This window comes from Cynara cardunculus, unplaced genomic scaffold, assembly GCF_001531365.2.
Source record: "Cynara cardunculus var. scolymus isolate 2C unplaced genomic scaffold, CcrdV1 Un_Scaffold_2427, whole genome shotgun sequence".
Classification (NCBI taxonomy): Eukaryota; Viridiplantae; Streptophyta; class Magnoliopsida; order Asterales; family Asteraceae; genus Cynara; species Cynara cardunculus.
The window spans coordinates 69,413-81,869 of NW_020201088.1; the positions used below are offsets into that span (position 1 = coordinate 69,413).

The 12,457-nt window shown below is 32.4% G+C and overlaps 1 protein-coding gene and 1 pseudogene across 1 annotated transcript in view; both read right to left on the reverse strand.

Moving 5' to 3' along the window:
* LOC112503033 overlaps positions 1–3,479 on the reverse strand; it is a 16,679-nt pseudogene extending 13,200 nt beyond the window's left edge.
* A 5,701-nt stretch (positions 3,480–9,180) lies between these two features.
* The window catches only part of LOC112503034 (serine carboxypeptidase-like 17), an 8,542-nt gene continuing 5,265 nt past the window's right edge, over positions 9,181–12,457 (reverse strand). Inside the window, exons 3-13 of the mRNA XM_025107090.1 lie at positions 12,331–12,407; positions 11,226–11,348; positions 11,041–11,143; positions 10,863–10,900; positions 10,633–10,734; positions 10,433–10,519; positions 10,172–10,342; positions 10,015–10,086; positions 9,720–9,868; positions 9,455–9,626; positions 9,181–9,360 (exon numbers count right to left, since the gene is read on the reverse strand). Coding sequence (XP_024962858.1) covers positions 9,277–9,360; positions 9,455–9,626; positions 9,720–9,868; positions 10,015–10,086; positions 10,172–10,342; positions 10,433–10,519; positions 10,633–10,734; positions 10,863–10,900; positions 11,041–11,143; positions 11,226–11,348; positions 12,331–12,407 — 1,178 coding nt within the window. The 3' untranslated portion in view covers positions 9,181–9,276. The remainder of the gene's footprint in view (positions 9,361–9,454; positions 9,627–9,719; positions 9,869–10,014; positions 10,087–10,171; positions 10,343–10,432; positions 10,520–10,632; positions 10,735–10,862; positions 10,901–11,040; positions 11,144–11,225; positions 11,349–12,330; positions 12,408–12,457) is intronic.

Genomic DNA, 12,457 nt, shown 5'->3' on the forward strand with positions numbered 1-12,457 from the left:
TATATATATATATATATATATAAGAGAAATCAAATGCAAATCGAGCCATTTAAATCACTTTTTTTCTTTCTTTTTTTTTCAGTTTTTTTATTTATGAGTGTTGATTAATCATTTTTATTATGGACATTGTCATTTTAATTATATTAACTTTAGAAAACAAATTTCATCAAAATGAGAAACACATGAAACACTTTATTTTAATATAAAAACAAAAATATATGAAACAATTTCATGAAGAAAAAATTATATAAAATAATTTCATCTTATTAAATAATTTTATAAAACATTTTTATTAAATTAAAAAAATAAAATCAACGGTTTATACAAACAATTTAGTTTCCATATGATACATCCCACATATATAAAAGGATCTCTTTAATGGACTTTTTTTTGGGAAACCCATGTGCATGCATCTTTCCATTCTTTTTGTGAACATATTTTCCCTTTTTTTACAAAAAAAATGCATCATTCATATTCATAATAACTTTTTATTCAAATAAAAATTTGATTATTGACAACCTCTATCGGATCTACATGGAATTTATCTTCAAGGACATTAATATAAAGAGACATTTTTTTTTGCTTACGAGGCGACTTGAGATTAGTGGGGGGTTTGGGATCGAACCCAAAATCTGTCTTGTATTTGGTCAAAGTCATCTTGTCCCTTTGTCAATTGAGTTACATGCCAGAGACAATAGCTTTCTATTTATGATCACTCTGATGCAAAATAAATATTTGTAAAAAAAAATATGTAATAATTATATATTTTAGTTAACTAAATGACATTCTTACTCTTTTTAGTAGAAGTAAAGAATTTGTGTATTATCATTAAGAATAAAATTTGAGATGTAAACACTTAATCAACCTATTTTTTTTATTAACCTGGATATATCCAACTCATTATGTGAGCTGACTAATCTCAGGGCGACCACCTGCTTTGCTGATAGCCCGGGGTCATCGCATTTGAACCTTCGTGACCACAAGAGGATTTTTATTTCTCCTTTGATTTAAACATTGGACCTTCTGATACTTTTGACATTTGACATCAAACTTAAACCAATCAAGCACCATCTTTGTGGTTTAATCAACTTAATTTTAGGACCATCTAAAATAAAAATATGAACCCTTGTTTTAAAATATATACACAAAAGGATTGAATGAGAGAGAAGATTTTACATATCTAAAAAATGGTCAATAATTATATGCACATTAAAACCCTCTCTAACATAAATGCTACGTACATAATAGGAACCCTATTTATTAGAGGTTGACGACATAACGTTATTATATATTTTATATATAATCATAGAGGTTGGTTATTATACAACCCTTGATATTTGTACAACTAATATAACTCAATCTCAACCGTCCATTTCATTTGATGAATATGTGATTTCATAGACGTTTTGATTGTTTCCTAATATAAAATATTAATCATAATTAATGAACTCTATGCATATTTCATAAATGTTCAAATCATAATAAATGAACTCCCATCATTTCTATAAATATCTCAATTAATTGGGTTGTAAAGGTTGTACAAATATACAAGGTTGTAAAAGAAATATACCCTATAATTATAATAGTGGAAGTTGAGTGAAATGTAATTAATAAAATGCATAAACTTACCAAACCGTAATTAAGATCAGGTTTATTTGTGAAAAATATAATCATGTAATTTATATTTTAAGCAGTTAAATAGTTAAGATTTTTATATGTTAAAATTAATTAAAAATACTTTGTTAATGTAATTTATATTGTGTGTATTATACTTAAAATTCTTAGTAATTAAAAAGCACATGTACACAACTAACAATTTATTCAACTTAATTTTGTAGTAGAATAAAACAATTTATGGGCAGCTTTGCATGCCAACTCGCATTGGAAATCGCTTTTGGATATTTGCAAGAATGGTGGTGTACGTGGTAAGATTGCAAGACCATATATATGTAAGGACCTCGAAGATACGTGGCACCGCTAAACTAATTGGACGTATCAGAGAATTAGGCTTGTGACGTAATCATTTAAAAAACCACCACCAATATATTAAAATAGAGCAGGTATCGGTGGTTTTAGAGATCTTTTTGCTACACATGTATAATACAATGACATTTAATTAGGGGCTTGGTTGGTAGAAATTAAATTCAAGGGTTTATTGGCTATTTTGCTAAAAGGTTGTTTGTTCTTGTTGAATAATCGAGTAATTGAGGTTATTAATGTTGAATCAAGATCAACGAGCACCTAATGTCACTACAATAATATATATTGTATCTGTAAAACGTCAAAAATGTTTAAGTATCTTAATAAACTGTTTTATAAAACTTAATTTGTATGACCAAACAATAAACATATTATCTAAAGAAGTTGTAATAAGTTTTATAGAAATTTTTTATATATCATGACAAATTTTTAACATATTTTAATTAAAACAAATCATATTAATTATTTTATAAGACTTTGTTTGAAAAATATATTATAAAAATAAGTGTATCATAAAAAGACTTGTTCATATATAAAAACACTTCTTAAAAGTGTCATAGAAAATGACTGATACGACATTTTATATAAGGTTTATTGTTTGATCTCATAAATTAATTACGTCCTATAAAACGGTTTACTAGAACACTTGTGTAAATTGTCCAATGGTTTTGTTGTAATATCTTGAATTGACATCTACTAATGTAATTTTTACTAAAGATTTTGTGTATGGTAGCTTGTATAGTGGCAAAATTCGGTTTCTGTGTCGAAGTTCAACGATTTAGTTGATAGAAACAGTGAATGATGATTTAGGTATATATGCATGGGGAGATAGTAGAAAATAAAGAGTTGTCACCAACCAAACAAGAGGCAAGCTGGTATGTTTTTTTATGCATGTCACAGGTATTGGGTACAAGTCAACTTAACAAGTAATTATATATATACATATATATATATATATATATATGTATTAACACAACCCCTAACAAGTAATTATATACATATATATATATATATATATAGATATATTAACAATTAGATAAAATTAACTCAACAAGAACACAGACGACAATATTTATATGGGGTGTATCTAATTTGGGTAATTAAGATGAATGATGTGCATACCGATTTCAAAAAAGAAGGCATGATGGGTGGCACAACCGGGTCCTCCAGCAAGCCAAATAATGAGTGGATCCTCCGTTGGGTTCCTTTCCGACTCCACAAAATAGTAAAATAGTTGTACCGCCTCATCTTCTCCGACTCCAATGTATCTGATCCAATTTCAACATGAATTTATATATATATATATATATATAAGTATATAACACTGTAGACAGAGAAGTATGTATATATATAGTATATATATATATGTATATATTATACCCAGTTTCTAGTTTGAAAGGGAGAGGTCCAGGAAAGCCCGGTAAGGTTTCGACAATGGTGTGAGCAGCAAGAAGAAGAGTGGAGGAAGCAGCCAAAAGGAGGATGAGGAGGAACTCCATATGCTTTAGAATCAGTGATTACTTCTGTAACAAGGGTGAAGGTGAGGGTGAGGGTGGTAGGTGAAGTATTGAAATGTACCATAATTAGTATGCTGATATTGTTGGATTTGATATTAGGCGGTCAATCCAGTGGATGAACAATGTTGGTGTGGTTAAAGGTAAAAGTAATGTATGTCGCTAATCTGTTGATGGAAGTTTGTTGGAGAGGATATCGTGGGCAACAACATCACCGGCGGATCAACAGTGATCACATTCATTGACAAATCAACAATGGTTTGAGTTCAACAACGGATCCCATTACTGATGAATCCTAACACCGACGGAACCCATACAAGACGAATTTCACTAGCAGATTACCGATGATCAAATTTAAATTTACTGACGGAATCTGTTGGTAATTATGTTCTTTCTAAATAATTAAGGTTTAAAGAGTAAAATGCAAATTTGTCCCTGTGGTTTGCTGTATTTCTTGGTGTGGGTCTCAACAAAATTGCAAGAAAATCCTTGTGGTATGCAAAAGTGCTTGGTTTGGGTCCCTAAGACTAACTCCATCAGACTCTCTCTCGTTAAACCCCCGGCACATGAGGGTATATGGTCATTTTGCCTTTTGTTTCCTTTTTTCACTAAAAAAAGACCACATGGACCAAAATTGCAATTTACTCTAAAAGATATTATCTATACATGTGTGTTTGATGTATATATGTGTGTGTTTTTTGTATGTGTCCAACCCAAACCTTCGATCAGACTCCATCAGTGATAGTTGAAACTTTTTGATTCAATAGATATGGATCTCGACGAACTCGGAGAATCTAAACTTCTGATTAAAAATTGTTTCATGGCGAAGATGAGATCCTCCATTGGATTCAGTGTGGCGAATTCATTAATGATCAGAAGTTTTGCAAAATCTCATATGTCATCCAATGCTTCTTCCTCCGACTCCAAACAAGATCTCTCCATCTCGTCCTTACCGCCTCCGCACATAGTCCACAAATTCACCGCCCCTGGTTGCTTTCTTTTGTCGCACGAATCATGATGTACGTCTGTGTACACTCTTCCGTCAACCCGTAACTCTCGCATTTCACAAACTCTATGTCACCACCTGTGTCCTCCTTAATTGACGTCAATTTCGCTTCCATACTAGACATCATACCCATATCCTTCACCATTATCGCTGTCGTAGAATATTAAAACCAAATCAGATAATGAAAAAAACAGCTTACAGTCAATAATCTACAATCGACACAGCTATATAACAGTAAAAAGAATTCAAACTGGTATGAAATTGAAAGAGGGAGATAGAAACTAACATGGAACCAAGAAGAGGATGAGAAAGATGGTAAGTCTCTGGGCTGAAGTTTGATTGGAGGTTTGGGCTACACACACACACACACACACACACACACACACACATATATATATAATATCTTTTAGAGTAAATTGTAAATTTTGTTCCTGTGATCTGTTGTTTTTAGTGAAAATAGAAAAAGGGCAAAATGATCCATATACCCTCATGTACAAGGCATATGAGGGGGTTTAACGGGAATGAATCTGTCGGAGTTAGTCTCAAGGACCCAAACCAAGAACTTCTAATTACCACGAGGGTTTTCTTGCAATATAATTTTTGTAAGGACCCAAACCATGAAAAACAACAAACCATGGGGACCAAATTTGCAATTTACTCAAATTTAAATTTACCGATGGAAATCCCTAATTTTGTTTTTTCAAATAATTGAAAGTGCGTATTTCTTATAAAATTAAACCTGCCAAAATACCACAAATTTAGAATCTGCTTTTACAATGGAAAAAAAATACATAATTTGTTTTTACAAATAAACCACACTAATCATAGATATCTACTACGGAGGAGTGGGAGGGTTTCCTGCCTGGAACCATATCATAAAAGTAGAAAACTAGTATGTTACCTCCATACTGCCAAGCTAACTCATTAGGTGTTTTCTTTTATTGTTGTTCCAAAGTTGTCGTCTTTCTCTGTTCAGCCGCAAGTGGATCCTCATTGCTCACTAGCTTCTCGTTTGACACATCTACTAGTAATTATTCAACATTTGACAAAAAATCAACAATGTTAGGTGATAAATGATTAAAAAATATACATATATTGTATAATATATATTATATGAAACATACCTATGCCAACCGATTACCATACGAGCTTTCGCTACTGCTACTAACATCAAGATCACTAGTCATTGCAAATGGGGGATCATGACTGTTCCTGAATCCAAACAAGCGGCCCTTGTGCTGGCCTTCAATAATACGCTCCTACAATTCTAGGTCACCAGGGGAATGGTGTTAGGATCTAAGCCACCGTATGTCTCGTTCCTAAGTTACACATACATTTCCTATGGTTTATAAAAACAGAATGTGTTAAGCTAACTTGTAGACAATTCGACAACCTAATCGTTGTAATTCGAGCATATTCTTTACCTTTTTTTAACAAATAGTATGAAAGTCTAACATTTTCCCCAACAATGGTAGCCCAAACAAATAGTTATCTAACATATAGAACTAACCAATTCTATAAAACAAACTATTGCGATTATCAACCAAAAGTATTACCTATCAATGGTTATCTTCACTACCACCATCAATTATACCCTCTAATCATAATCCTGGATACACGTTGGAAAAAATAATAATAAATCAGGTTTCAATTCGGGTGAATTCAAGAGTTTATGTAATAAAAAAATAAAAAATCAAACTGACTCAATAATTCCAAAACAATGCATGATTTGTTAGTATTATGCAAACCAACACATTACTTTAATCAAAATCAATAAAAGAAGTGGTTATAAATTTCAAACGAGGTAACAATCATTGCACCATGTAGGGAGACCCACAACATAATCGGAATCAGTGAAGGAACACTACCTAGTAGTCCACTTATCCGTTTGGCTAATTTAAGCAATATCGCCATGGACACGTTCTATCCTACAGGCATTATGCCTATTGGAGTAGCTGGAACCTACACATACATGGTATTACAATACAATACCCATTGGCAACAACCCATCTAATTGTAAAAGTAGCAAACGCAATACAACGTAACAAAAGGGGTGACCCTAAATTTCAAGTTCCTGATAAAGCTCGTTCCTGACATTTTATACCTGGGTGGGTGAAAGAAAATGGGCCCTCCATATGAACGGAGTCACGGACAAATCTCAAAAAAATGTTTTCTTTGTCATCAAAAGTAAAATTGCTTACAATAAATAATGATACTTCATGCAAAACAACTTATTTGAGTGGAAGACTAGGAGTATAAAAACAATCTTTGATAAAAACACAAAATAAACATAAACCAGTTAGTTTGGCATCATTCCCCTTCAGGTCTTTTCACCTCTATTTTCTATTAACATTTTTCCAGAATTCATACACAGTAGCCAAATTGTTGACAAAACCATTGACCATTTTGGCATTTTAATAGTAGCCACTAGCCACTAGTGATTTGCCAAATACATAGATCATAAATTCATATACACAATAGTAATTACAAATACACAAAAGTACTGCAGCATGCTAATAACCCATAGTTCAACTCTGCTTAGAAGAACTTCTAATCAAAACCTTATGTCCATAGTTCAACCTTGATTTTGATGGAATGGCAGGTTGAGTACCTTAGTTGGCAGTCAAAGATGAAACTCTTTTTGCAGTCTTATTAGAGTATACAACTGGAACTGGAAATGAATGGAGWGATCTGTTTGGTAAACCGACTTAAGAAGGCAAAARAGTGATGTGWTGGAAGCTAGTGGATTTTTTAATGTTATGGACTTATTTTTCTAGTAGTTGTAAACGGCCCAAACACAATAGCCAAACRCACAAATTGACAAAAACATACACCATTTTCTTTTTATTAGATTCAACAATTGAAGTTTGAAACTCAAGGTCCTTATAATCCACAAATAAAAATACAGAGAAATTAGCAAAAACATCAAACTAATAATTAACTTTTAAGCAACAGCTTACCTTCCAGACAAGAATCTCGATTTCAATTTCTCGATTTCTTGTAGTGAAGAGCAATTGAACATAAATTTGGTTGTTGATTGAAGACCATTGCAAGAAAATCCATGGGATTCTCCATTGTGATTGAAGACCGTTGTTGGAAATTGGAAGGTCGGCATCAGCTTGAGCAGATTTCTCAAATACGTGTGATGCGAAGTAGGAGGGAAGACGAAGAGATTTTCTTCGTTTCTCAATTGTCATGTATTTGATCTGATTAGTTAGAACTTTAATTAAGTTTGGGGTTAGGCCCATAAGATTTTTGGTCTTACAAAGGTTTAAACAATTTATAACATATAATACATAATTATTTTTTGGGGCCCCTATTTTCCATGGGCTTTGGGGAAAAGCCCAACCTGCCCTCCGTCAGGAACGGGCCTGGTTCCGAATCTAATACCTCACCGCGAGAGCATACAAATAGCTCAAACGCCTCAATTAAACGAAGTACATTTCTCAATAATTTAAATCAATAGCATGCTAGTTAAACATCAAGTTTCAATACATATAAATGCATTCCATACAGTTCTTTAAAATAGTTTAGCTAGATGAACCCTTTCTATAATCTTCCGATATGCTCTATTTTTCTCCTTTACCAASAAATCCCATTCTTGTTCTCCATGACGTGACTGGAAAATTGCTATGAYCGATGAATATAATGCTCTAATGTCTAACAAAACRTGGTAATTAGTCCCTAAACCATGTAATGTTAATGTTATTCGGTCTATGTGGATTTTTTTCTCATAAGGAGAAACCTGATGGTTTATTTGAGAGGCATAAAGCCCGTCTTGTAGGTGATGGGAAGACACAACAGGTAGGCATGGATTGTGGTGACACGTTTAGTCCAGTCGTAAAACCAACTACAATACAGACAATACTTTTGTTAGATCTTTTGAAAGATTGTTCCATTCACCAACTTGATGTAGAAAATGCATTCTTGCATGGAGAACTTAAGGAGACTGTATTAATTCTTCAACCATTGGGGTTCCGGAATCCCGATTATCCATCCCACGTTTGTCTATTGAATAAATCTTTATACGGTCTTAAACAGGCCCCCCAGGCTTGGTACCAGTTTGCCGAGTTTCTAGCTACCTTTGGGTTCATTCATAGCACATCCAACCATTCCTAGTTCATCTTTAAATGGAGATTGAAAATGGCCTATCTTCTTCTCTATGTGGATGACATTATCCTGACAACATCTTCAGATGCTCTTCGCTACACTATTATATCCCATCTAAGTATGGAATTTGCAATGAAAGATCTCGACCAAATAAGCTATTTTTGAGGATTGTTGTAACCCATCCCTTGGGTTATGAATATGTAACCGACTAAAATTAAAAACAAAAAAATACCCCTACTACTTTACTTAGGCGAGTTATTAAACCAAAAACAATTAAGACATTTGATTGGCTAATATGACTATGCATAGTTAACATTATTTAAGTGGTTAAAAAACAATCGAGTATGTATGTGTATGTGTGTATAGTTATATATCTATACATATGATGTACATTTAGGTTTTGGAGAGGTACTATTTCATGATCTAGCTTTATCCTTTACCATAAATTCAATATAACAATTTCTTATTTCTCAATTTATTGAAATCAATCAAATATTATTAATGCATCTGTAACAAATTATAACACCGAAACAAAATAAATACTACAAGATCACCTTCACTAATGGATGACCAATGAATCGTGCAATAAAATAAGCTAATCTAAAGCCCAAACAAACCCTAGAATGAATCTTGAATATCTCATTTAGAGAACACTAAATTGTTGGTTTAGATAGGTTTATTAGCAAACCACCTCTTAACCATCTGAAAACATTCTTCTGGTTTGAACTCCGGAGCTGTATGACCCGCTCCCTACACAATTAATGGTAAATGACAAAATTTCAGTTTATTTTAACACAACAAATATCTTCCCTATGCATGTAAACTTAAAAAAAACATGGTGTACCTTTACAGTAGCAAATACTAAAGAATAATTATCACGAGCGTATGTGGTTTTGTATCCTGCGGTTTGACCATTACTATACCATGCWTCCCAATTACTCTCTGTGATCGTCAAATTAAGAGAATTTATCCAATTACGTGTGCCCACATGTGGCACCATCATGTCATGATCTCCACTATTTCAAAGAAAACAAAATTAGAAATTGATTTAAACAAGCAATTCATTTTGAGGGAACCAAGAATTAAGCACAATAAAAAAAAATCAATACCTGAAAATCAAAGCTCGACAATTTCTCTTACTTAGCTTTTCGTGGTAGACAACACTGCTTTTGACATTGAACTCATACAATGGCATTGAAGGTTCACCATAATTGTATTTCATGTCCAAATTACATAGCAACCATTCCTTCACTGTTCCCTATATATTTTAGCAACATTATATATATATATATATATATATATATATATATATATATATATATATAAATTAGATAATAATAGATTTTTGTAAAGCATACACAACATTCTGTTTCTCCTCATTTGATTGTTGGTTAGTATATATACCTTGCGTACGTTAAGTGCTTCCATAACGTTTTCATCGTTGGCCCAGAGTGTTGCATAGTTATAATAGTCACCCTGTTCAAAAGTATACAACATATAAATTTACAGATTCATAGATGATTAGAGATACAAGTGCATGAAAAAAAGAAGAGATAATTACTCGACAAAAAGTATCCTTGTGCAAAGATAGTGCAGGAAGCATTTTAATTGGATTGGCTGCCCGTAGAGATTTTCGATTTCCGCTTATAATCGGATTACCACTTCTAACCAAATTGGTCGCTGGATCGCAATCTGGATCCAGAATTTGTTGAATGTTGATGTCTCCAACACGCTGACACRAAAGAAAATGAAGTATTGGCTAAAAACACAGAAAATAATTACAAAGGTAAATTCAATATATATAGTTATGAGTTATTCTTACTTTGTTAACTTCATCAATACGTGACATGCATTGCAATTCGTTTGAATTGGCTTCAGCATAATCTCCTTGACAATCGTTTTGTGTTGCCTATAATTAATAATTCACAAAGGAAATTAGTATCATCAATTACATTCTATACATTATGAAGAAAACATATGAATAGAACCATGATGAAATGGAGATGATAATATCTTACATACCTCATACAATTCTTGAGATATGAGTGCCACACGATAAGCATATTCAAGCCTAGAGTTTATATCACCAGTTTTATCCGTCAGTGGATTTCCCCCCATGTATCCCTGAAAAATTCCAACATCAATTCCCATAGAATATACGGCGTCGCATGTTGTGCGCTAAAAAATTGTACAAGATCGTGTACATAGAAATTTTTTGAAATTTAATTACTTGTCATCTGTAATATACTTACTTGGATATTTACAATTGGCTCTAGTCCTTCTTCATTACCTTTAAAATTTGGAAATGTAAAACAAACAAATTAGGTCATTTTACTCTTCTTTTATTTCTTAAGATATATTTGTTGCTAAATTTGATAAAGAATTAGACCCAATATGCAAAGAATGAAGTACAAAAATTAAATATTATACCTTTATACAATTCCTCGGTAATGATCGGAATGATAATCCCCGAATATGAAATTCCAGTAACATACATAGGATTCTTTAAAAACCTTGGATGGTTTTTAACAAACTGCGTTGTAAATAATTCTTAGTAAGAATCCTTCATCAATAGTACCTATATACGTYWGAAAACTTATTAAACCTTCACCAACCTTTCTTAGAAATTCTGCGGTTTGTGCTGCTGATGATGTATCGCTAGAAACAATGGCTTCGGAATTTTTTGTGTATGAATATCCGGTTAACGTAGGTGCATCCAAATATATCACATTTGCCACCTTTAAATCCCCATAAAGGATTTTAATGTAATAAGGTAAACACAAGTTATTAACTTAACTACACTACAAAACAAAAAGGCTTTACCAATCAATAATCCGTCGGAAAAAGCCACCATTACCGGAGAAAGTGTGGCTCGTGATCGTGATTAACGGCGGATTTTGTGATGGTCAATCCGTCGGTGATCCGCCACAAATCCGTTGAAAATTATGGTCAGAAAAAGTATGCATGTGAAGAGTCTTTGTTTTTTAGTGCAAGGGATCAAGTTTAAATGAAAACCGTAAATATTTTAAGAACAAATGAACCATTTATTTCTTCTATTATTCATGATGAATAACCTTAAATAATAATGAATGTCTATCACGACATTTGTATTGAATATATATATATATATATATATATATATATATATATATCACGAGGTCCCCAATTCTTAAAATGCACTACAACAAAATTGGGTTTATAGGACGCTCTAAATCTCTAAGCATCCTAATAGACYTTTTTATAGGACCAAAATATAAAGCGTTCTATGTAAAGGCGTTGTTATAAGTTTATATGACATTTTGGGGCACCTTAACAAATTTTTTAGGACATTTTTAATGCAAAGCGTCGCATTAGAAAACTTTGTAGAACACTTTTGAGAAATTGTCCTATAAACTCAAATTTTTATAGGACACTTATTYTTATAGGACAGTTTTTCAAACAGTGTCCTATAAAATTGCTAATGAGACACTTTATATTAAAAATGTTATAAAAAACTTATTACGACGTCAAAAAACGTTATATAAACATATTACAACGCCTTTAGATTGAACACTTTATTTTTTGGTCCTATAAACTAAGTCCTATAAAGAGGTTTATTAGCATGCTTAGAAATTTGGAGCGTCCTATAAACCCGATTTTGTTGTAGTGATGTTTATGGTTCTCGTTTTAACCCGTCCCACTTCACTAGAGATTTAATATGATACAAGTATATACACATACCTTCGTCCAAGAATTAGGGTCCAATTGTAAAGCTGGGACGTTATCCATATAATTCCCATACCGAATCTGCATCGGACCTATAAATATAATATGATTTTAATACTATATTGGAGATCACTCATAAACT